Consider the following 25,712-nt stretch of genomic DNA (forward strand, 5'->3'; position numbering starts at 1 on the left):
TGTGTCTACCTGACCATGGCATTTTATCCAGAGATCCACTTCTAAACAAGTGATTGAACAGTACTGACTGGCATATTCAAGGCTTTTTTTATATATATATATATATTTTCCACCTTGTAAAAGGTTTGTGTTCAAGTAAAGCAGGCCAAAACCCCAGCCATAATAAAATCAGGGGCACCTGCATCAGTGTTGGACTGCAAGAAAAAAAAAACTCACAAGGGGTTATGACAAAAAAAAAAAAATCAGTTTATTGGATATTTATTCAGCAGGGAGGTACAAGAAACAAAGATCAGCATTTACACTCTGTTCTACATTGGTTATAGAAACACGTGTCAACTAGTGCATTAACAATAAATTAAGATCCTATTGGAATGATATGACCCGCTAAACAGAAAATTGCAGCTTTATGCTTAGACATGAAAATAGTCTGCTACACCTCTTATTTTGGTAGTGCAGAGCAGTCTATTAATCCAAACTCTTAAAATTTGACATATTTTAAAAACAGAACAATGCTAACAGATTTGTGGTACAGATTTTTTTTTTGTTGCGCACAAGATTACATCAATTATGGTACTCTGAAAACTGCAGCAGATTTAATGGAAACAGAGCATGTACTTCAAAAACTGGCAAACATTTTTCAATTGGGGAACGGTCAAAACAGTGATTATTATGAAAGTCTTCCTAATGCTGGTTACAAAACGTATCAAAGCCATTAAGGCATTTGCACAGCAAGATGACAAATTTTGCTGTGGTGCAGAAAACCTGCCCTGTCTTTGAAATGATCAGTCACAAGTACATTTATCTTTTCCCTTTGAGCTGTCTGGGCACATGATGCACAGTACAAATTGACTAGCTGGTCCAAGGTCTTGTACAAAACCTTTTCATCTCTGCCAGGGTATCTTTACTGTATATTAAGCTCTGCAAACAGGGGGAACAGGATTCAATGGACTGTACAAGGACTACACCTGGTTGTGGGTACAGGCTTCCAAAGATGAGGAATTGTTACATTGTCATCTCCAAAAGAGCACCCTTGGACAGTCAGAAATGCCCAATTGGACTTAAATGTATTTATTTTTTTATTGCCCAGCATGATGGGTATTGTATCCCGTCAAAAAAACATGTGGGAAAAGACACAAGGATTAACATTTGGGGGATTAACGAACCTGCTCATATAAGATCCAAAACCACTTCGGATTCACAAATTAGCACTTCTACAGCACAGTTTGCATTGACTGAAGTCAAACGCCAGTAGAAAGAGGGCATGAACAGCTTACGTAAACAGTCACTCTGCTTCTCCAAAAAAAAAAAAAAAATTACAAAACAAAAGTTTACAAAATAAATTAATTACTTATAGTTTTATACATTAGGTTATCAAAACATTCATATTCCTTATTCACATTTACACTTTACATCTTTTTTGGTGCATGGGATCAGAATCCAAAGCTAGTCTGATTGCACCCAGTTCAAAATTTGGCTCATCTTCCCTTCATACGCATGTTATTTACACGCACGCCAAATGCAATTAGACTGAGAAATACAATGCAGACAGCCAGTAAACAGCAACCTGCTCAAGCAAAAAGGCATTTCAGACCCAGTGAGCTTTTTAACCTCTTAAGTCAGGAGGCACTTATAAAATAGAACCAATTCTGCCCTTCCACCAATATATAATGTGCACTCCCACTGATAAGACAAAATAGCCAGAACACACACACACAGACAAGGCGAGATGATACTGGATGGAAAGGTGTGGACCCATTACCTATATTTAAATTACAGAAAATATTTACACCATGTTTTCTTCATGCGCTTCTGCCAAGAGCCTTCCACTGCCCTTTACAAGACTATGACTGTAAACTTTTCTACTTGGTTGGAATGGAGTGGTCAGAAGGGGTTACAGCATCCAGGTAAAAGCCATCAATTTGCTCTTTGTACATTTTAGACACTACTGGCCTCTTCAGTTTCATTGTAGGACCTTGTGTAGGGAAGAAAATAAACAAAGAAATACAGCTTTAAACCAAATTTAAAAATGCATCCGTTCTCATCTGTATATTAAATTGCTTTCAAAAAAGTTGTAAATGCATTTATCAAGAACCTAAAATCTATATGCAACTAAATGATCAATGTGATCTGTATAAAATTAGAAGCACTCTTTTATGAGCTACAAATCTTACCATAGCTATGTTTTATTTTATTTAGATACACATGCCAGCTTTGTAAAACTTCTGAACAAGCACTAGCTAAGATGAATTGATCAACAGGTAAAAGTTAACGTGTACCGAGAGCCCAGGCCGACCTTCCAAAAGCTTGGCCATCTTTAGCTTCAATACTTGAAGTATAGCCAAAGCTTGCTTGGCTGTACTTCTCTAGATAACAGGAGTGCAGTTTGTTTTGCACTCCTGTGACACGCTCTCTGCTGATGTCACCAATGACGTTGTCGACGTCACGACTACGTAGTCTGGATCCGCCAGGTGCCTGGACTGACACACGGCTCAGTCTCTCTGCCCCTGCCACAGCTCATCGCTCCAATGAGCGAGGAGGGAGAAGAGCAGAGAGCTGTGCCTGACAGTCTGCAGCTCTCTGCTCACGGAGCTCTGACAACCGAGTGATCGGTGGTGTTCAATCGCTCGGCTCTCAGTGTAGAGGCACCAGGGGACAGATGCAGCATCAGAGCCATGCTGCATCTACCTAGGCAAGTATAAAATTGAAAAAAAAAATCCTTTACTTTTTAACCCTTCCATTGCCAGGTCCGTACAGCCCTACAAAAGTGCCTGCAAATGGCCAAGACCCTACGAACCTCCTTTCTCCCTTTCCTATAAGCTCATGTCACTTAAAGGACCATAAAAAATTGTTCGGCAGAGTCTGCTGTGCCCTCTGTAGCACAGTGGGTACAGCAAGCGATCACTATGATCGCTCTTAAATGTCCACTGACAGCCAACAGTAACAGCAAGTGTTACTATGTATTAGACTGTCAGTTTATGGATGGAATCTCTAAGCAGATTCCATTCATTCAAGTAAAGTGCTGCAGAGAAAATGGACTCTTCAGTCCCTTTCTCTGTCTCAAGAGATAGGGGGGTATGTTTAGACCTTTAATATCTCACCAATCAGAGCACTTGCTAAAAAAAAAAAGAAGATTTTAATATTATTCTAATTATTATTATTAATAAGAAATAATAATCATAATCATCATCATCATCATCACCACCTTATTCTACTGGCAAAGTGCCTTCAGAAAGCGTATTGTTTGAGGAGTTCTTACAAATTCTGAAAGCAAAAAAAAGAAAAACCTCCAAATTTTCTACAACTTTTGCATACGTACGATTTTCACCATTTCTCAAAAAGGCGCAATTAAATATTTGTAAAAGCTTTCATATTTAGTAGGAATTTTGTAAAATTTCCTGTGTTTGTATCCAATGATTTTAGTATATTTTTAGCGAAAATATTGCTTTGGTAAACATTTGTGTAAATATCGTGGGGCTTTAAAAATCAGTAGCATCTTTTTATTCTACTGGTCTTAGGCTTTCAAAAACTATATGGTTCACAAATTCTGAATACTGCAAGGGAAAATATTATAACCTTTAGATTTTGAAATTTTCATTTTTGCATATGTTCGATTTTAACCATTTTGCAAAAAGGTGCAATGTAAAAATTACAAATATTTGTTATGTATTAACTCCATACAGGTTAAGCCTTTGTATTTAGTTGACATTTAGCAGGATTTTTTTTTTTAATTTGTTGCGTTTTTATCTGCTAATAATGGTTTGTGTATTTTTTGAGAATATATTGGTTTGACAAATATTTACGCAAATACCGTGGGGCCGAAAAAACAACACAAAAAAAATAAAAAGGTAGCACCTTTTTATTCCAGGTGGTCATACACTTTAAGAAAATATATGGTTGGGGGGTCTTTTAAAAAACTCTAAAAGCTGTAAGTATAAAATTAAAACCTCCAGATTTTTAGAGAAATTTTTGGGTACGTTCGATTTTTATTATTTTACAAAAAGGCGCAATTTAAAAATTTACAAATATTTGTTAACTACATACAGGTTAAGCTTTTAAATTTAATAGGATTTGGCAGGAATTTTTGTAAAATTAGCTGTGCCATTATGTGCCAATAATAGTTTTACTGTATTGCTTGTGAATATATTGTTTTGATAAGCATTTGCACAAATACCGTGGGATGTTAAAAAAATAAACAAACAGTAGCACCTTTTATTCTAGAGGTCATATGCTTTCAGAAAATGCATGGTTTAGAGAGTCTTTCAAATTCTGAAAGCTGTAAGGTAAAAATGGGCTAAAAAATAGCGCCTGAAAAACGGCTCCCCTGCAGTCTCAGTGTAAAAGCCCCGAGGAGATTCCCTGGCAGGACGTTAAAAAAAAAACTCCTGCAAGCGGCATCTTTGGAGCGGTGTATACACTGCTTGAAATGAATGGGCAGCGCGTCGAACTGGGTGGTTTTAGCTCAATTACTAGCGGCGGCGCAAGCCTGCTCTTCTTTGCGGTCTTCTGCCTTCTTCCGATGTTGACGCAACGCTTCTTCCCGCTGTAATGCCGGGTGCGCGGCTCCCAACGATTTATATAGACCTCTTATGATGTCACAGTCCCATCATGCTCCGGGACCTACCCACGTGGGTAGGTCCCGGAGCATGATGGGACTGTGACATCATAAGAGGCCTATATAAATCTGTGCGAGCCGCGCACCCGGCATTACAGCAGGAAGAAGCGTTGCATCAACATCGGGAGAAGGCAGAAGACGGCAAAGAAGAGCGGGCTTGCGCCGCCGCTAGTAATTGAGCTAAAACAAAAGAAAGCGGCGGCCAGCCCTGAAGAAGAAGGCACCGGAGAGCGCCGAGACGACAGCGGAGATGATGGAAGAAGACCCCCGGAGCAGACTAATAAATTATTTTTAAACCATGTGTCATGTGTTTATTTTCTTTTACACTTTGCCTCCAGGTGAATGGGTAGGGGTACGATGTACCCCATATTCATTCACCTAGGGTGAGGGGCCGGTATCTGGGGCCCCCTTATTAAAGGGGGCTCCCAGATTCCGATAAGCCCCCCGCCCTGCAGACCCCGACAACCAACGGCCAAGGGTTGTCGGGAAGAGGCCCTGTCCTTAACATGGGGACAGGGTGCTCTGGGGTAGGGGGGGCACCCAACCCCCCATGTTGAGGGCATGCGACCTGGTACGGCTCAGGAGGGGGCGCTCGCTTATCCCCACTCCTTTCCTGACCGGCCGGGCGGCGTGCTTTGGATACGGGTCTGGTATAGATTGGGGGGGGGGGGACCCCATCGGATCCCCGTCGCTTCTATGACGGCATTTTCCACATCGCGGCAAGCTGGCTCCCGCGATGGGGCTTGTAGGTGGTCAATCTCGCCGAGAAAGGGAGCGAGATTGACAAAATATCGCGGACACCTACTGTACATAAATAGAACAGATGTAAACAGACATCATTAGTTTAGATGGACGTTCAGTCTAGATCTAATCCTATGTGAACGGGACCTAAAGAGAGAGCGCATTTGTTTCAGGTCATCAACTCAAATTACTGAAGACATTTGATCAGCATTTTAGCCAGGCAAGCATCTAGTATTTACAGAAAGGAAGGTTACTGTATTTATTGGCGTATAACACTCACTTTTTTACCCTGAAAATAGAGGGTAAACTGTGCCTGCGTGTTATATGCAGGGGGCTGTGGAAAGTTTTTTCCCTGAAACTTCCCTCTTAAAAGTTAGGGTGCGTGTTATACGCTGATAAATACGGTAGCTATGGCAGCCGCCATACGTTTCTGTACACTTTTACCATTGGTTTTTGTGGGGACATACAGCAGCAACCACCTTTTCCATACCAGATATTTTAGTCTTAATATTTTTCAAAATGCATTCTCCCTTACCAAGCTCTCCTCCTGCAATAGAAAAGTCCTTGTCCAGAATGAGCCACTTCTGAACCTTCTGTGCATTTGAATTGGAACTCTCATTTACAGCATTAACACCTTCTTGAATTGCAGCATAGACCAACTTGTCTTTATGCCCAACAATGTCAGACACCTTCGCAGATTTGCTTCCGATTTTCTGGCAGAACTCCATTGCCTCTGTAGTCAGCTCATCTTCTGGCTCTCCAGAGTCTTGGTTCATATTGCACTGTAAAAAAACGTAATAAACCAAACAAACCATGTGACATCAAAGTTCAATTCAGTCATTGCACATTTACTTTTCAAAACCCATGTTGAAATATTTGGCTCCCTAATGCCCATTATGTATTTTATTTTTTAAACTATAAGCACTCACTTTCTGCTTGCGGAGGCTGTCAACCACACAAGCCCCATGGTGTTGCATCATAATACGTCCCAAACCTTCACCTCTTTTCTTTAGCCTAGGTTCACACTGCTGCGAATTCAAAATCGCGGTAAAATGCGATTTAATGTAAATCGCGGCCCGAAATCGCAAAAAGTAGTACAGGAACTACTTTTTGAAATCGCAGATGCGGGCGTCGCACTGATTAGGACAGTGCCATTGCCGACAATTGCCGCCGATTTGAGATGCGATTTGACATGTCAAATCGCATCTCAAATCGTTCCAAATCGTACCCAGTGTGAACCAGGGCTTACAGAAATTTAGCAACAAAAAGGGCCGAGATAGTCAACGCCACCAGACTAACAGATACAGCGTTGACCATCCTACATAACTGCCAAGGTGCAGGATGTTTAATTTAACCGCACTAAGTGCGGCTGTTCATGAATACCCTCCCTGACGGTGCTCCCGAGGCACGCATTCGGTGCACTCTGATAGCTATAGCCAATCGCAGCTGATCACAATGTATACAGACTTGTCGGCAGTACTTTCCTCATTCGCTGTTAGAAAATTAAAACCCAGTGGTGATTAAATACCAACAGAAAGCAAGTGCCCAAAAAGGGAATGTATGATCGGTACAAAATTAAACCACTTGCCGTCCGCCTCATAGCAGATTTATTGCTACAGGACAGCTCTCTTGTGCAGTATATACAGGCCGAAAGCAGAACAAAATTTGTATAGGTTTTATAACCCTGCAACATTGAAAATATATATAGTAAGCAATACCAGAATGGAATCACTAATGGATATAACCCTTCTTGCTCTCAAGAAACACTGGAGTTGAAGCTTGTCACAACCTTTCATCTCCATACATTCCTAGTGGCATATCACCATTATGCTGGGATGCTTCACTGGCCAATGGGAAATTTAAAGCAGCCAGCATCAGAACAGCCTGGTATTTGGCATCAAAGAGGCTTTTACGGTTTCTGCATGTACATAAAAAGGCACCTCCAATACCTGCATATTCTAAGTATTGGAATAGATTGTTTTTATATGAAACCTATGACGACTCACGATTGCCAAAATTAAGGTTATCAGAGACAGCCCATTTATGAACATAGGTTCTCCGTTTACAGTTTCAAGGTTGCATATATTATTCACGTATAATATATTACATGCAAGTTATAAAACAAAGCTAAGCTTTAAAAGGTTACAATAAAAAGTGACAAAAAGACAGTTTCACTTTATTTATAGGACCCTTACCTTTAGTGTAAGCAGCATTGTCAGGAATTTTTTTTTGTCCCCAATAACCATGGCATTACTTATTATTGGTATCTGTTCCTTTATTGCATCTTCAATGGGGACAGGAGGGATATTTTCTCCACCTGCAGTAATTATCAGCTCTGTGAACAGATCATCAACATCAATGAACATGTTGTTGTATCAGGGCACTCAAAAATAGACATCAAGAAAAGTTTCCATAACCGATTAACCACTTGCTGAGTTGGCAGATGCTGGGCGAAACCCCATATGCGTATGTTGTACCTTTTAAGAGCCGCTAGGGGGCGAGGCGACGCGGGCCCGCTGCTCGGCAGGAGGGCGCAATCGCGGGCACGAGAGCCAGCATGGGGATTTGTGTGTGCAAACACACAAATCCCTGTTCTGTCAGGGGAGAGGAGACATATTGTTTGTTCCTACCAAGTAGGAACAGCGATATGTCTCCCCCGTCAGTCCTATCCCCATACAGTTAGAAACACCAATTAAGGAACAGTTAACCCCCTTCCCTGCCAGTGACATTTACACAGTTAATCTGCATTTTTATAGCATTGGGAAAAAAAAAAAAAAAAGCATAAATCTTTCCCAAAGTTTGTAGACGCTATAACTTTTGCGCATACCAATTAATATACGCTTAGAGATTTTTTTTACCAAAAATATGTAGAATATACATATTGGCCTAAACTTATGAAGAATTAAAAACAAAAAAAACAAAAAAATTTTGGGATATTCTAGCAAAAACTAAATATTTTTTCAAAATTGACGCTTTTTTGTTTATAGCGCCCCCGCCCCCCCCAAAAAAAAAAGAGGCAATCAAATACCACCAAAAGGAAGCTATATTTGTGGAGGGGAGTTTGGGGGTACAGCTATGCATGACCTTGCAATTGCAAGTTAACCACTGTAACTTAACTCACGACCTGGTCCGAAGCTCCGTGACACGATCGCCGCGGGTGTCCCGTGATCGGGTTACAGGAGCTGAAGAATGGAGAGAGGTGTGTGTAAACACACCTTCCCTGTTCTTCTGTGTGGCAGTCAGTGATCGTCTGTTCCCTGATATAGGGAACGACGATCACTGACGTCCCACGTCCAGCCCCGCCCCCCTATAGTTAGAAACACACATGAGGTCACACTTAACCCCTTCACTACCATTGTCATTTTCACAGTAATCAGTGCATTTTTATAGAACTTTTCGCTGTGAAAATGACAATGGTCCCAAAAAAGTGCCCAATGAGTCCACCATGTCGCAGTTACGAAAAAAAAAACACTGATCGCCGCCATTAGTAGTAAAAAAAAATTATTAATAAAAAATGCCATAAAACTATCCCCTATTTTGTAAATGCTATAAATTTTGCGCAAACCAATCGATAAAACGCTTATTGCGATTTTTTTAACCAAAAATAGGTAGAAGAATACGTATCGGCCTAAACTGAGGAAAAAAACGTTTTTTTTATATCTTTTTTGGGGATATTTATTATAGCAAAAAAATATTGAATTTTTTTCAAAATTGTCGCTCTATTTTTGTTTATAGCGCAAAAAATAAAAACCGCAGAGGTGATCAAATACCACCAAAAGAAAGCTATTTGTGGGGGAAAAAAAGGACGCCAATTTTGTTTGGGAGCCATTTCGCACGACTGCGCAATTGTCAGTTAAAGCGACGCAGTGCCAAATCGCAAAAAGGGGCAAGGTCCTGCATATTGGTCCGGGTCTTAAGTGGTTAAAGCAACGCAGTGCCAAATTGTAAAAAGTGCTCTGGTCAGGAAAGGGGGGTAAAATCTTCCAGGGCTGAAGTGGTTAAAGCTATAGACTAGCATTTGAGACACTTTACTAGTTTGTTTGGGCCAAAGTCACTAAACATGTGAGGCCACTGGATGTGCTGTATAAACTGTATGTAGCTGTGGCTATATACAGCATACCGCACTGTTTCAGGTTTAAGCCAAGACTTTGTCTCATATCCGGAAAACAGTATCTGATCAGCGTCCTGCCAATCAGAGGAATAATTGTATTCATTGCTCTGAGTGCGCATCAGATAAACCATGTTCTTGGTGCAAAACAGGGCGGTCTCGGTTCAAACCCAAAACAATGCTGTATGTAGCCTCACGTTAGTGACAATTTGTTTGGGTCAAGCTTGCCCAAACAGTGCATCAAAAGCTGGAGTTCAGCTTTAAATTTGCAGCATCACTACCATGTCCTCAGAGAATGACTTTAGTGTGGCAAAGCCAGACAGGTTGGGCTTAGGAGAAGTACCTAATCTTCATGTAAATGTCACATTTTACAGTGGGAGGAAAGCAACCGCTTATTGTTGAAAACAAAGTCCCACCTTACACCACATTTTATTGCAACAAAAACTTGCCTGCTATAACCACAAATCCTAGGATAAAGTAGAATAGTCTATCAACTTATGTCTTGAACAAACAAAAACCTTTAATTTACTAGCTCCCATGCAGGTCGATAATAGTAATATAACTGGGATAAATGGATTACTTATTTAGCTCATCACCACTCATCCTACTCATCCTATGGCCTTACTTAAAGCAGTGCTCCAGTCTCCCTTCAAATACTGTAGCAGCTGGACTCTTGCCTGCTCCTGGATTCAGCAATGTCCTCACCCGAGCCGATTCTGCAATTGGCTTTAGGTGCAGGCACCAGCATCTTAACTAAGGGAGGCCTGGCAGCTTCACAGCTGGCTTCCACCTGCATAGGTCACACTGCACTTTCTAATTGGTTCCACAGTCTTCTGCAACCTGTGATGTGTCCCAGAAGGCTGCAGGGGAGGAGGTGTACCACTGCTCAGAGGTCGAGGAGCAGGTAGCCATCAAAATCAGTTGCCCACTCTTGTGGCAAAAAAATGGCCTGGTCATTAAAGGGGTAAATCCTTCTGGGGCTGAAGTGGTTAACCCTGTATGTCCATATATTACTAGAGTAAATGCCATCTATAATAGAAGCACATGCAATTTCATCTATTGAAAAGTCTGATTTAACCGTCGCATAGCCAGAAAACAGGCATTCATAATTCCCAATTTTTAAATTAGCTTCTTGTCTGAGCTCCTCACAAAAGCCAAAGTCACCTTTAATCCTTCCAGTGATAAACAGGAATCCTTTCTCATCATGCTTCCCAAGATCTCCTGAATGTAGCCAGCCCTCCTCGTTCAAGGATTCTTTTGTCTTATCTTCCATATTAAGATATCCCATAAAGACATGGCGTCCCCAGAAAAGGATCTCTCCACTGCCATCACTATCTGGTTTGTAGATTTTTGTTTTACAACCAGATATTACTTTCCCACAGCTAAAAGACAAAATAAATAGATCAGTACTGAAATAAGAGTATCAGTGTGGCAACAGGTTAGCAACTCCTTTCTGAAATTCCAAGCGTTTCGAAGAATTTTATTTTTTTATTTTTTTTAAAGTAGACAAATCTGGTGCGCAAATCAGTTGAATGTGTACACCACATGTACCAGAGATTACTTCTGCTTACATTAAATGTATACGTTTGTAACAGGATTGGTTATCAAAAACGAATGGCAAGACTTTAAAAAATGTACAGTACACCTTAAATGGCATCTAAAATATGGAAAAGCTTCTTGAGTTTAGGTGAACAGCTTTTATGAAGGGTATACTTAAATAAAATTAAGCACCAAATGAAAAAAATAAAATTAAAAATAGGGGAAGCTGGCAGTAGCTACGTAAGCTTCCATGTAAAGACATGGATTAACAGCACCTTCATAAAAGCAGACGTTATGTAAAAGTACATGTCTGGAGAGATTAGCTAGTGCAAGCACACCATGTCACTGAAGAGAAATTGGAGAAAGTATACCAACACAATGGGGGTTATTTACAAAAGGCAAATTCACTTTGCACTTGAAATTACACTGAAAGTTCACTTGGAAGTGCAGTCGCTGTAAATCTGAGGGGTAGATCTATTATGAGGGGAAGCTCTGCTGATTTTATTATCCAATCATGTACAAGCTAAAATTACGTTTTTATTTTTTATTTTCCTTGCATGTCCCCCTCGGATCTACAGCGACTGCACTTCCAATTGTACTTTCAGTGCAATTTCAAGCGCACTTTGCACTTGTAGTGCAAAGTGGGTTTGTCTTAAGTAAATGACCCCCAATAAGTCAAACACTCAGCAGGTCAGCCCACTGAGACTTTCATTGTGCTCAGCTGCAAATCTGTTAGCGCAGCCTGTGCATGTAATAGGCAAATTTGGAAATATACAATTACACCATGCACACATACATGTTGATCTCGTCTACATATACAGTATATTGCAAAAGTGATTCTTTTTTTATAGTGTCCAGTACCTTCTCAGATACCAATGAATTCATGATCTATCAATCATTGAGTGGACAATACCAAGAAGCAGAACAGACTCTTGGTCTCACCTACTAACTGGGAAGTCAAGAAATTCATTATTGCAACTACAAGAGTAGAGACCAACAGACTTTTTAAAGGTGGTTTAGTAAATCCCATCAGAAATGGCAGGGATTGTGGTAATTTATATTACTGAATGAACATGCAAAGTGGAAGTTGTCCATCAAGATATTACATTATCTGAGGACCACGTGGATTAACTAGTTTATCCAATGTCACAAAATCACAGATCTGACCCCACTTCAGAGATTTATTGATCTGCAAAGGTATCTTGAGTATTGTCTCTTAATATCAATTCTAGATTTGGGAGAAGGATAAGTCTTGGAATTCAGTGGTCTTCCCAGTGTGAAAGGCAAAGTTGGTTTAGGGCGGTCCTTCCCAGGTTACATTTTTACATGCACAGATACAAAAACATTTTTCAAACACATTCACATGCAGATAGACATTTTAAAGCAGGCACTGTTTAAAAAGCCTAAAATGTGTAAACAGATTTTATGTCATACCTCATGATTCTGAAGGCATCAGGCAGGGAGATGGTATGGGGACCCGAGCTCTCACTCATTCCATACAGTTCATATACTGGAATATTGAGACTGAGGAAGAACTCCAAGGTGTCTTTAGTGATGGGGGCCGCTCCTGTGTAACATTTTGAACAGCGATCCAGTCCTAGAGCTTTGCGCACTTTCTTAAAGACCAATTTTTTCGCCACATGATACTTCATTGGTTGTGGAGAAGCACTACGGTGACAAATGGTGGACCAATTGAAGAAATAACACTTTTCCTGCTACATGAAACAATTTTGTTCTTCAGAAGCGATATTCATCCTTTCACACTTTTATTTTGGAAACAATACAATTTTTTTTTCTTTTAATAGAGACAGACATTAACAGCAGAGCTCCATTGTGAGGGGACACATTGCTACCTGTGTGTGGTCTGGTTGTAAGGAGGCTTGCTGAAAACAGGCATGTGTTCACCAAAAACAAGCACAAAATGTCCATCTACCCATCATGCAAAAGACTTGTGCAAAGTTCCTTTTTTTTTTTTACAAATAACGTGGTGTTATTAGTTAACAGGAGAAATGACATACAGAATAAGCAACAGTACATCTTGTGCAGGTGAAGCAGGTATAATACAGGAGCCAGTGCATACAGTGAATATAGTAGGTACAGTACAGATAACATTACAATACCATTAATCAAATCAGATAGTCACAGGAATGCAGGAGACCAGAGGGCCGGCCAGCCACACACCTAGAATATGCAATCGGACTGTCAACAAGCTCAGTCAGGCAGAGCATTACACGTGGCAGCATTCCTCACCCATTCACCCCACACCTTGTCATATTTGGCTGGGCAGCCCCTATGGGCATAGATTTCTTTTTTATATGGTAACACAGAATTAACTGCGGCTATCCACTCCTGGAGAGATGGGGGTAGGGCCCAAAGCCATTTTCGCGCTATAAGCAATCTTGCTGTGAAAAGCGACTCCTGGAGGAAAATTTGATGGTATTTGTCCGAGTCTGGGAACACCCCCAGTAAACATTGCTTAGGGCACAATGTCAGGGGAGATCTCATTTCGTCATGAATGAATTTCACTATGTGTGACCAGTAACCTTGTATTACCGGGCATGACCACAGAAGGTGAAAAAAGGTACTGGAGGGACTATCGCATCTAGGACATAAAGGGTTGTGCTCGGGTTTATATTTGGCCAAACGGATGGGGGGTTAGGTATGATCTGTGTAAAATATATATAGAAGTGCGTGAGACGGTCCGAAAATTTGGGTGAGACCTTCTTGGTAGTATCCAAAGCATCCTCCCATTCGTCATCCTCCAGCCCCCCCACATCCCTGGACCAGCGATCCCTAAGTTTATAGGCCAAAATAGCAGCGGGAAAACAAAGAAGAGTGTTATATAATATTGAAATTAATTTTCGGGAGTCCTGCCCTGCTATGGTGTGAAAAACATCAAGTTGTCCAACACTGGGGGGGTATGGAGGGCATGACGGAGCTGGAGGTAGCGAAAGTGCATGGAATTGGAGAGGTTGAATTCATCTTTAAGCTGTTAAACGACTTTAAAATAGTGCTGGGGTAAACATCAGACAAATACCTCACCCCCCCCCGATCAAGCCAGAGAACCCGATCTGGGATGGTGAGCAACTCGCACAAGCCTGGATTGTCCCATAGGGGGGTATGAGAAGGAGTAGTCGACGCCTTCAATTTGCGACCTACCACCTCCCAGATCCTGTAGTGGTGGTAAATCAGGCCTTTACGACTTCCCATTGCCCATGCACCCCCCAAGTCCCTAAAGAGGACCTGAAAAGGGTGGGTGAGCCCGGGAGCACATCAGCGCGAGATAGCGGTCTCTGTCGGGTTTGTCCAAGTAGAAAAAATGGGAGAGTTGCGCCGCCAAATAGTAAAGGTTGAATTCGGGCAATGCTGCAACTGCCCAACTCAGTGGGGTTTTTCAACGCCTGCCAGGACAATTTATGACGGGATGAGCCCCACACAAATGAATTGAGGATCGCCTCAATGGCCTTGAAAATTCTAACAGGGAGGTACACGGGGGAAATGCCACAAAATGTACAAAAATTTGGGGAAGAGAACCATTTTAATTAAGTTCACTCGGCCCATCACACCCATATTGGCCCATATTTGTGATTTGGATTTTAGGAACATTATCAGTGGTTCTATGTTAAGGCTAACGAAATCCTCAGGAGATCTAGTGATCTGGATCCCAAGAGATTTAAGGGAGCTAACCCTAAGGAGGGGGGGGGGAAAGAGGCCTGAAGTTCAGAGGGTGCACCCACATCAATGGGAAGGATCTGGGACTTATCCCAGTTGATCCTCAGACCAGAATAACGACCAAAGTTTTCAATAACCGCAAGAGCATTCCACAGGGAGTGGCCAGCATCAGCTAGATATAAAAGCATATCGTCTGCATACAGACTGATCGTTTCCACCAAATCCCCCCGACTGAGACCTCGAATGCCCGGGTGTGTCCTGAGGGAGGAAGCCAGGGGCTCCACCGCCAAGGCATACAATAATGGGGATAGAGGGCACCCCTGTCTAAAGTTCCTTTTTTTAGATGGATATTTACAGGTAAAGTGATAGTCCCCACCACTACCATAGGATTTCAGAAAAAAAAAGAAAAAAGAAAGAAAGCATCCTGATAGAAATACAAGGACTGCAATTGCTGATCTTAAAATAAAATATTAGCTACCTGCGTTTTACTTCACCTGCTGCATTCAAATGACCAGAATCTCAAAAAGGAGGCAAATTATAAAATCTACATGGCCCACTTACACTGGTAAGGCCCCCTCACCCATCACAAATCATACATAAGCAGGTTAAAAAACGGACCATTAGAGGAAAAAAAAGCAATTGCTTACCCACTCATTCTCTTTAGGTTGGTTTCTAGGCCCACACCTTTTGCCCAAGTGGCTACCTTGCGCTTGATCGTTGAAGACTTGGCCCCAACAGCCTTCATTTTCTCTTGCATTTTTTCCCATACCCGAGGAACACCCATGAAGGCTGTTGGTCTTACTTCTCTCAAAGTGTTTGCTAGTGACCCCTGGCAAGGGGAGGAGATAAAAGATGTAAGAAAACCAAGTTCTCCAGATACAAAATTCCTTTTGGTATAAAAGGTTTATGAAAAAATAAAAACCCACAGAACAGTCACCTTTAAAGCATCTGGCTGTGCAAAATACGTGGCTCCACCATGCTTCATAGTGAGCCAGATGTCAATCATCTGTGCGGCAATATGGCTAAGTGGCAAATAGCTAACAACTGTTTCTTGTTGGTCAGTGGCTTCCCTGAGATGTATAGTCTTTCCAGCTGCTGTTGCGGTCCAGGTTATCTGAAAAAAGCAGCGTTGATTAGTCAGATGCTAAGCCTAACACATCTTTTACTTGTGCTCAGTAGCTTCAACTTTGTAAACATCTCCTGATAGCAACTTACATTATCATGGCTTAGCATAACCCCCTTTGGCTGTCCAGTGGTTCCAGAGGTGTAGATCAAGGTACAGCATTGATTTGGCTTCTGTGACAAGATAATCTTGTCCAGTTCAGCATCTGGGACATCTTTTCCAAGCTGCATGAATTCAGCCCACTATAGAAAGCATAGATTAGTTGACATGCATTATTAACTATTAATAATGTTAAAAAACAGAGAAACAAGTCACATGGAGACCTTTAAAAGCAGGGTGGATTTTTACTGCAGACAGTTTAGACATACATGAATTGATTTACTAAAACTGGAGAGTGCGGGGTCGTGGTCTGGAGCTGCATGGAGTAGGACGTCTAGTGTGAGAGCTCCGCTTGAGATAGATCCTTTTACCCGATCCTGGGGGTTTATATTCCCTGCATTCTCCTCAACATTTGTAGTGGAGCGCGCCCACCGCCTTGCCGTGAAACCACCACCTGCTGGAGCCCAGCCAAAATATTTTCATTGCCAAGTTCCTAAATTACCGTGATCAAGACGCCTCCTCCGGCTCACCCGGGAAAGAGGCAATATCCCCATTGGCAACGTGACTGTGGCAGTGTTCCCCGACTTCTCGGCCGAAGTCCAGAAGAAAAGAGCGCGTTTCACTGAGGCGAAGCGGCAGCTCCGTGTACACCATCTACCGTACGCAATGCTCTTCCCAGCATAGCTCCGTGTGGTGAGCGACGGCAAAGCACAGTTCTTCGAAGACCCGCAGGCTTTTCTCTCCTGGCTGGAGCACTGCAGCGCGGAGTGGCCCAGGCCATGCCTAGATCCTCATCCTCCGTGCATCGTCACCATTGACCGCCTAGAGCTGGAGGACAGCTCTCACTGTCTGGCCTACTTCCCCCTCACCTCTCCTGTAACCGTGAGTTGGTCATACACACCTTTGTCCTACTGTCTTTAACCCCCCCCCCCCCCATTCTCCACTGAGGTTCCGTGCTTGTCCAGTTCCTCCTGCACCCATACTGCATGCCCCCCCCCCTCCCCAACATCATGCTTGATCTATGTACCTCGGGCAGCTCACCTGTACCCAGATCCCCCAAGACTGGATACCCCCCTGCACTATTGTGCGCTCTCTCCAGCTGTTGATATGTATATAGTTTTTCTGACTGGGTATGCTATGCCTCCCACCAGCGTGTTTGATCCGTGCTCACAAGAGTTTCACAGTGCTGGCTCGGCACACCCCGGCTGGCTCCTCTAGCCCCTGGGTACTCAGTATGCATGTTTATTTTACCAGGAACTCTTATGCTGCCCCCTGGGGGTCCGGCTGCACACAATAGCCCCCCCCCCCCCCCGCCCAGTATGGCCTCCCTCAAAATTGTAACCTGGAATGTCCAGGGTCTCGGCGAGAGGGCCAGGCGTGTAGTGGTCCTCTCCCACCTTAAATCTAAGCAGGCAGACATCTCAATTCTTGTCGAGACTCACCTGGCAGGCCAGAAGCAGATGTTTCTCAAAAAGCCCTGGGTGGGATGGCTATACCAAGCCCCGCACACCAACTCCTGCGGGGTTGCGATTCTCAATGGCCAAGACTGTGCAATTTCAGCTCCACACATTGCAGTCAGACCCCCAGGGCCGGTCACTGTTTTTGCATGCCACCGTTGGGAGCTTGGAGGTCCTTCTCCTGGCTTTTTACACCCCTCCCCCCCATTTAAATGTGCTATGCTGCAGCTAGGGGTAGCTTTAATGGCCCAACATCCCTCAGTGCCGGCCATCTGGGCAGGAGATTTCAACATGGTCATTACCCCAAGTCTAGACAGGCTGAGCCCAGCTGCCCCTCCAGCCTCTTTACCTAGTACCACCAGATTCTGGAAGTTTCTCGCAGAATTTGCCCTCACCGACACGTGGAGACAAACACCCAAACACAATCCCACTTCTCTTGCTTTACTCCCTCACGTTCAGCCATTTCATCTTTCTTGCCGCCCCCCAATCTCCTTGACCCAGGCTGTGACACTAGAGTGCTCTCTGAAAACTGGAGTGTGAAAAATCTGGTGCAGCTCTGCATAGAAACCAAATCCGCTTCCAGTTGTTTTTTTTTGTCTTAACTGAACAAGGTAAAGTTAGAAGTTGATTGGCTACCATGCACAGATGCACCAGATTTTGCACTCTCCAGTGTTAGTAAATCAACCCCACAGTGCCCTACAGGTGCCAATAATGTAATTCTAACATGTAAAGGCTTAAGCGACAGGACCTTGGAAGGCTTATAGGAGAACACAAGCAGGCTTTAAGTCAACGTTCACATCAGGTCGTTTTGACATGTCAAATCGCAGCCTATTGCCTGCGCCGCACGGATTCCCAAAAGTATTTCCTGCACTTCTTTTGACAACTTCAGAGGCAATTTCAATAGACCTCTGTGCAGGAACCTACACAGATGTCTCTGAAATCGCTCCTTCATTCATAGTGTGGGCACCCGGCCGTGACAGCTTTCGGCTTCATGGCCGGGCACTCACTGTGCTTGCGCGAGTCGCGCTGCGCTCTATGAATGGACAGGTAATCTCCTGGGACCCGTCACTTGCCAAATGTGGCATGTAAGGGGGCGAGGAGTACTTAAAGTTGAAACTCCACTTTAAGGGGGTTTGAGCAGTTAGATATGATCTGACAAAGTAGCACCATCAGCGGAAGAGCAGGACCTGCCAGTGACAAAAGCTCTAGAAAGAGCTTCCACTTACAAAATCACTGCTCTTACATATATACAGGGCTAAATACTACCAGTAATACAAAATTACAAACCGTGTATAGGTTGGGCCTCTTCTCTTTTAGTTCATCCTTGTATTGCACAATTGCCTTTAAATGGGGAAGCTGATCCTGAATCTGAAACAAAAACATAAAATTTTTTAATTATATTATTTCCTTAGGAGAAATTAGAAAAAGATTCAATTGCATACGAATTTGAACTACCAGGTTTTAACATTAGTTTAGTAATACAATGTTAGATAGGTTGATTGGGTCTAAGAGGAATGGCAATCCTACAGAAACTATGCTATGCTGTATTTCAGTGCAGACTAAAAATTACTCTTACCAGCTGTGGAAGCTGTCCGAGTTATCTAAATGTAAAGCACACAAATATTTAAAAATGACCATTAAAACTAAATTTTAACGTGCAGCCAAGCATATTGCACCTACTGGTGGTTACTTACTTGAAGAATTTTTTGCAGTTGTTTATGATTTTCCACCACCAGAATGTTGGCCTCACAGTTCTCTGCCACATAATGACAAGCCTCTGCAGAATTTGTTGTGTAGATACCCACAGCAAACCCTCTGATGAAAAAAGAAAGATTATGTAGGTGATAGGAAAACCACCACCTCAGCCACATACAGTATTTACAGATTTTCTTTCAGAAAAATAAGCTACTTTACTGGATAAAAGGATTTTTACGATGGTGTATTCCTTCATATCCATTTATACTAAGCCTTCCTCCATCCCCATAAACTGCACTACATTTTCAACAAGGCATTCCCAACAACGAAAGGCTACAGCTTTTGAAAGCCAGAACCAAGGGCCAATATCTCTGTACTGCAGTAATGTTACATTACAATATGAGAAATATCCCAATCTGATACAGCAAGCAGGTTGCATCAATTAAAAACGGATATAAAAAAAAAATGTCAAGTCTTGAAACTACGCATGTTTGTGAAACAGTGAAAAGCTAGGGTACCCAAAATTGGTATCCATAGACAAGGTTTTAAAAATCTTTAGTTATACTTTTAACTCTAAATTAACCTGTAAAGACTTTTTTGGGGAGTGGAGGGGGGTTTAGAACAACTTAGGTTTTTATTGCTGTCTGTGTCCCTGCTAGGGAGATTCTTGCTCTATTTGTTCTGTTTAGAGTCATCATTAAAAGTTTAGGAAAAGGCCAAATTTAGGGAAAGTTTTAAATGTAGACACTAGTTCTGGTGACCTGGGGGGCCTAAGGGATTCCCTTACTTCCTGTTTGGCTATTAGACAAGAAGCGAAGGGAAATCTCTGCAAAATGGGTGTGAAAAAATAAATAAAAAATTGCAAATAGTTCCAATTTAACAGTGTGATCACTTTCATGAAGTTGCATTTGTTTGTTAATGGAGGAGGGGGGTTAAATAATTTGGCGGGCAGTTTAAAGTGGAACGTTACCTATAACAACTTGATAAAAAATAAATACATTATTATGCCATGAAAATTAATGCACTGTAAATTGCCTCCGGCATTACACCAGTTTCTTCCTGCTGCCATTTTGCTGAATCAGAGCCCCTGTACAGCACTAAATCATAAAGTGGAACTAAACCTATCGATTTTCAAAAACAGTTACATTCCTGGAATGCCAGGATTGCCATTTGTCACATGCTTGTGTCCTTAATCAAACTGTCAAGCCATCACATGGCTGGTGTCATAACTGATCACATGTGCAGCACCTTGGCAGTTGCAAACAGAAGTCAAAGAGGTTCTTCCCACTTACAAAAAAAAAAAAAAAAAAAAATCAGTAGCTACAAATACTGTAGCTGCCAACTTAATATATGGACACTTGCCTGTCCAGGTTTCCTGCGATGTCGGCACCCCAGCCGATTTTCAGATTGGCTGCTGCCGCCATTTCTGGTAAGAGAAAACAGTTCCCTACTGCGCATGTGTGAAGCGCGCTGTGTTTTAATTGGCCCAGCGGCGGAGGGAGGCCGAACCAAGGGACATTGCATCGGTGCCATCTCTGGAAGTGGGGAAAGGGTACCAGTCAAACAGGTACCAGTTCTCCCCTCTCCCCCAAAAAGGTACCAAATGTGGTACTGGAGGGGGAGACAGAAAAAGTGAAAGTTACACTTTTGGTTGGAACTCCACTTTAAGTCTGTCAGCAGATAGACTTCTACAAACTCAGCAGTGCCTAAAATTGGGAGCAACTGAGCAAGTGCAGAGCAGGGTGAGAGTATTATTGAATTTTTCAGAGGATTGACACTTTTAAAGTTTTACATAGCTATACCTGCAAAAGGGGCCAGCGTGAAGTGATCTAGCAGGACTTAATTTGAAAACTTTTTTGGACACAATTTTATACCATCACAAGGAGGCTAAAAAGCACTCTATAGCATGGGTGCTCAACCTGTGGCTCTCCAGCTGTTGCGGAACTACAATTCCCATGAGGCATTGCAAGCCGCTGACAGGTACAAGCATGTCTCCCAAAGGCTGAGGCATTATGGGAATTGTAGTTTTGCAACAGCTGGAGAGCCACAGGTTGAGCACCCATGCTCTATAGGATAAGAGTGCATGTGACACGTTTTTAAGGAGACATCAGGGGTCTTATTAAATGTCATATCTGCACTGCTGAAGTTGATCAAGCACAAATCAGCATTGGATGGAGGTTTGATGATCTCCTGCTGCTCTGCATTGACACCTGCCATGAAGTCCTAGGGCACCCAGGAGAGAAGGGTAAAGCCTAGTACACTAAGGTTTGTTTGTTCAACCCAGCGGGCTGAGGAGGAAACCGCCCCCCCCACACACACACACACAAGAACCTGTACCAACAATTCTATGTTAGTACAGCACTCTCCCTGCTGAGCTATTGTGTTCTGATGGGGGGTGCAGATCGGCAGACCTTTTCTGGCCCTGCCCCTTCGACAGACTGCCGTACACAGGCCCAAGTCGGCTGGTTCAATAGAAACTGCCTGATATTAAACCAGTGTGTATGGGGCTTAAGCCTGGGACACATGTTGAGGGAAGTGAAGGGGGGAGGGGGTTCTTAAATACAGTTGTGTGCAGGCAACAGAATTGTTGACAGAGGTTGTCAGCTCCCCAGTGTCTTGCCAAAAAACTCAACCACAGCTTCCCTTTAATCTCCAAAATATAAATACTGATCATTCTATAGTCCAAGATAACAACTGGCAGGAGTCTTTGAGCTGTGGTATGTAGAGGACACAGGAAAGCTCTACACTTCTAACAAAATCTACACTTTTATGCACTTAAATAAAATGCTTCAAATTGTACATTAAGCAAACCAAAAAGGGAGACAAAATAGAAGTTTACTTCGAGAAGTCCAGCCTGAGCTTTTTAGGCTGGGCTTCGCCCATGGGTCACAGGAGTACAATTAGTTTTGCAATCCTGTGACCCTTTTCAGCGGAGAGAGGTCTAAAGTAGAGGCAGCGCATCATCCCAACTTCCAAGTCTTGATCCGCCAGCTTCCCTGATTGATGGCTGTCTTAGCAAGCTGCTGAGCTGGCCACTCCCCTCCACTGCTCAGTGATCCAATGAGCGCTGAGAAGTAGAGCAGGAGCTATGCTGACTGACAGTCAGCATCGCTATGCTTGGGGAGGAGTGAGAACTGAGCCATTGGTGGTGTTTGTTGGCAGTGCCGAGACGCCGGGGGACAGCTGCAGCATCAGTCTAATGCTCCATCCACCGATGTAAGTATGACTAGGGGAAAAAAAAAAAAAAACAGACTTCCCTTTTAAGGGGTTTACATACACTAGCATTTGCACAATATAAAGTTAGGCAACAACTCATTGAAGGTACCAGAATATAATGAGGACTAACCCCGATCCCTTTCCACAAGCATTGCAGCTAGTCCAGAAAGCTGCAGCATCAAATACATAAATTAGGAGTATGAATTCCATCAAGTGCAAGGCAGTGCCATTTCCATAGGAAGAAAAGATCAAAACTTACCCAGCAAGTATAGCTCCTATGTCAGAAATGAACCACTCTGCAGAGTTAAATCCCAGGATTCCAACTCCATGGTATCTTTGAAGGCCCAACTTCAAATATTTTAAAAGGAATAAAAAAAAAAAAAAAAAAAGTAAGAAAATGTTACAAATTAAAACAGATGCGTTTTACAGCTAGTATAGCAGCATACCTTAAGAAATCCTTTGGCTGCTATCCTGCACTGTTCATAGTATTGCTTGTAAGTTAATTTATTCCACTGGTCTCCATGTTTTGTTGCCAGAGCAACATGATCACCATATTTCTGAACAGAATCTTCAAATAACTGGTGAATGGTGACTGTAGGGAGACTGGCTACACCAGACTCTTCTGTCCGCAGCTCCACACAACCATCCCTCTGCGTAGTCCAGAATTTTAAGTCAGCTGTAGAGGCATTTGGCTGATCTAGAAAGCAAAAAATTTTATCTATGCTGCTCATTTCATATATTGTAAATATGCACTCAATAGGTCCAATTTCCTTCCTTCCTTGCCGTATTTACATCCGTTTAATGCCAAATTCAACAACTTTAATTGGATACTGACTTTTTCGCAAGTCTTTCTTCAAAAACAAAGTTAAAGGGGTTGTAAACCCTCATGTTTTTTTCACCTTAATGCATCCTATTCTTTAAGGTGAAAAAAACACCTGGCAGTCACCGGCCCCCCCAATTTTACTTACCTGAGCCCCTTCATCTCCTTGGCGGGTACGCACCGTCCCTCTCTGCACATAGTCCCGGCTCTCGATTAGATAGATTGACAGCAGCGGGAGCCAATGACTGCGCTGCTATCAATCAAAATCCAATGACGCGGGGGCCAATTCTACAAAAATCCAACCAAATATAAAAGCTTAACCTGTATGAAGTTAATAGTTGTAATTTTTACATTGCCCCTCTTTGCAAAATTGTTCAAATCGAATGTACGCAAAAATTGTAATATTCTAATTTTTCTAAAATTCTGAAGGTTCTCTTCTCCCTTACAACATTCAGAATTTGTGAAAGACAATTTTTGCACAAATGTTATTCAAATCACCATTTCACTTGATTTCATTCTGTGCATCCCTGTGCAGGCAGTCCTATTCATGTCAAATGGGACACAGCAGCTGCAAGGACAGATCTGACATCCATGTGGGTGTAGGTGCATGGACCCAAATGCAGACAGTGAGTTCTGGGACATACACCCACATGGATGTCAAGTTGGGAGTAGTGGCTGTGTCCTTGCAGCTGTTGCATCCCAATTGACAAGAATGGGACTGCCTGCATGAACCACCTGTGCATTCCAATGCAGCTGCGGTGTCCCAATTGATATCAATGGCACTGCCTGCATGGGGATGCACGGAACACCTGTGCATCTCTCTGCAGCTAAACACAGCCCTGTAGTGATATGCCCTAGGCTTGGTTTAGGCTTATGGTTGGGGGGGCATGCAGTTGCGGTGCATTTGTCAGTTTAAAAATTAGCTAGTTTTTAACCCGATTTTTTTTCTGACAAAAATTACCAAAAAATAAATAGGACACATACCCACAGATACTGCTTCAGGACTTGCATCATTAGATTTATGTTGGCTTTGCAGCTGTTCCTCACGGTTTTCTTCTATAGATCTAAACAAATCCAGACAAATTAAATTGAGCGACACAATATTCCAAAAATTTTACAAAAACGATTAAAACAAACTTTTCATGTCCACGTCCAAAGTGGACAAATATACCCTCAATTGTAGCCGCACCCAAATTACCTTGGGTACTACAAGAACAGAATTGATGTGGAAATAGAGTAGATAGGGCTTAATGTTAAATAAACTTGAACCTATGCTGTTATAGCTAGAGTAAAACACAGGGGTGGATTTACTAAAGGCAAACAGACTACGCACAGAGGGACAGATTCTCGTAGATCAGCGTATCTACGAGCGGGGCGTAGCGTATGCCATTAACACTACGCCGCCGCAACTTACTGGAGCAAGTGCCGTATTCTCCAAGCACTTGCTCCGTAATTTGCGGTGGCGTAGTCTAAATGGCCCGGCGTAAATCAAAGGGGCGGCTTGTATTTAAATTAAGCGCGCCCCCGTGCCGAACGAACTGCACATGCGCCGGCCTCAAACGTAGGCCACTGCGCATGCTCCGTAGTACGCCGCAAATACATTGGTTGCGACGTGAAGGTAATTAACGCACAGCCCTATTCGCGACGAGTTTCGTAAACAACGTAAAAACCCGACGCTGTCCCGACGGCCATACTTAACATGGCATACGGCGGACCGACGTAAGGTTACCCCTCATATAGTACAACGGCGTAAACTACGGCGAAGCGGCGCAAAAACGTTCGGGAATCGGCGTATTCGGCTCATTTGCATATGCAACGCTGAAATCTACATAAAAGACACCTAGCGGCCAGCGTAGTATTGCATTTAGGATCCGACGGTGTAAGCGACTTACACCAGTCTGATCCTAGCCTAATTCTGGCGTATCTTGTTTTGAGAATACAAAACAATGATACGCCGGCGGGATTTTCGAATTACGCCGGTGTATCTGTAGATACACCGGCGTAATTCTTTTGAAAATCTGGCCCATAGCCTTTAGTAATATAAAGCCTGCAGAGTTTGAGGTCAGGAATAACTAACGCTCAGAGTTCAGGGGTCAGGATTAATTCCAGTTGGAGCCTACCACTGCAATGGTTACTATACATTGCCCGGTTTGCAGGGACACCCAATTCCTGTGGACAGACCTCTTACAACAGGCCCAAGCTGATTGCATAATAAAAACACATTGGTGGCTTCCACTGCACACTGGACACTGGACGTTTTTGGCTTCAGACAATTTTTTCTACAATCAATAAACTCTCCAGTATGTTATCCCATGTGTTCATGCACACAGACTCAGGGTTGAGAGAACTAAGCAGAGAGCTGGTGACTGTCAGTCACTGGCTCTCTGCCCCTCCAGCACTCACTGGTGCACTGTGCTGAGGAGGGGATGGTAGCGGCTGGTTCAGGCTCTCAGCAGCTTGCCAAAAGATTGAGCCAATTGCCAGTCCAGGCTGATGAGTGGACCCGTTGCCGGCTAAGACGACAGGAGTGCAGAACAAACTGTAATCCATAGAAGTACAGCGGTCTAGGCCCCAGCTCTCCTGCAGTTTATAAAATATCCTACATTTTGCCAAATAGCACAAGAAAAGGT

The 25,712-nt window shown here is 42.9% G+C and overlaps 1 protein-coding gene across 3 annotated transcripts in view; it reads right to left on the bottom strand.

Moving 5' to 3' along the window:
* Nucleotides 1-222: 222 nt before the first annotated feature.
* ACSBG2 (acyl-CoA synthetase bubblegum family member 2) overlaps nucleotides 223-25,712 on the bottom strand; it is a 76,713-nt gene continuing 51,223 nt past the window's right edge. For all 3 annotated transcript variants that reach the window (XM_040327241.1, XM_040327227.1, XM_040327235.1), the window contains exons 3-15: nucleotides 24,067-24,146; nucleotides 22,709-22,959; nucleotides 22,522-22,610; nucleotides 19,046-19,166; nucleotides 18,639-18,719; nucleotides 15,888-16,037; nucleotides 15,610-15,786; nucleotides 15,320-15,501; nucleotides 12,435-12,668; nucleotides 10,626-10,843; nucleotides 7,549-7,688; nucleotides 5,889-6,135; nucleotides 223-1,972 (exon numbers count right to left, since the gene is read on the bottom strand). In XM_040327241.1, coding sequence (XP_040183175.1) covers nucleotides 1,860-1,972; nucleotides 5,889-6,135; nucleotides 7,549-7,688; nucleotides 10,626-10,843; nucleotides 12,435-12,668; nucleotides 15,320-15,501; nucleotides 15,610-15,786; nucleotides 15,888-16,037; nucleotides 18,639-18,719; nucleotides 19,046-19,166; nucleotides 22,522-22,610; nucleotides 22,709-22,959; nucleotides 24,067-24,146 — 2,083 coding nt within the window. In that variant the 3' untranslated portion in view covers nucleotides 223-1,859. The remainder of the gene's footprint in view (nucleotides 1,973-5,888; nucleotides 6,136-7,548; nucleotides 7,689-10,625; nucleotides 10,844-12,434; nucleotides 12,669-15,319; nucleotides 15,502-15,609; nucleotides 15,787-15,887; nucleotides 16,038-18,638; nucleotides 18,720-19,045; nucleotides 19,167-22,521; nucleotides 22,611-22,708; nucleotides 22,960-24,066; nucleotides 24,147-25,712) is intronic.

The sequence above is a fragment of the Rana temporaria genome, chromosome 1 (assembly GCF_905171775.1).
Source record: "Rana temporaria chromosome 1, aRanTem1.1, whole genome shotgun sequence".
NCBI lineage: Eukaryota > Metazoa > Chordata > Amphibia > Anura > Ranidae > Rana > Rana temporaria.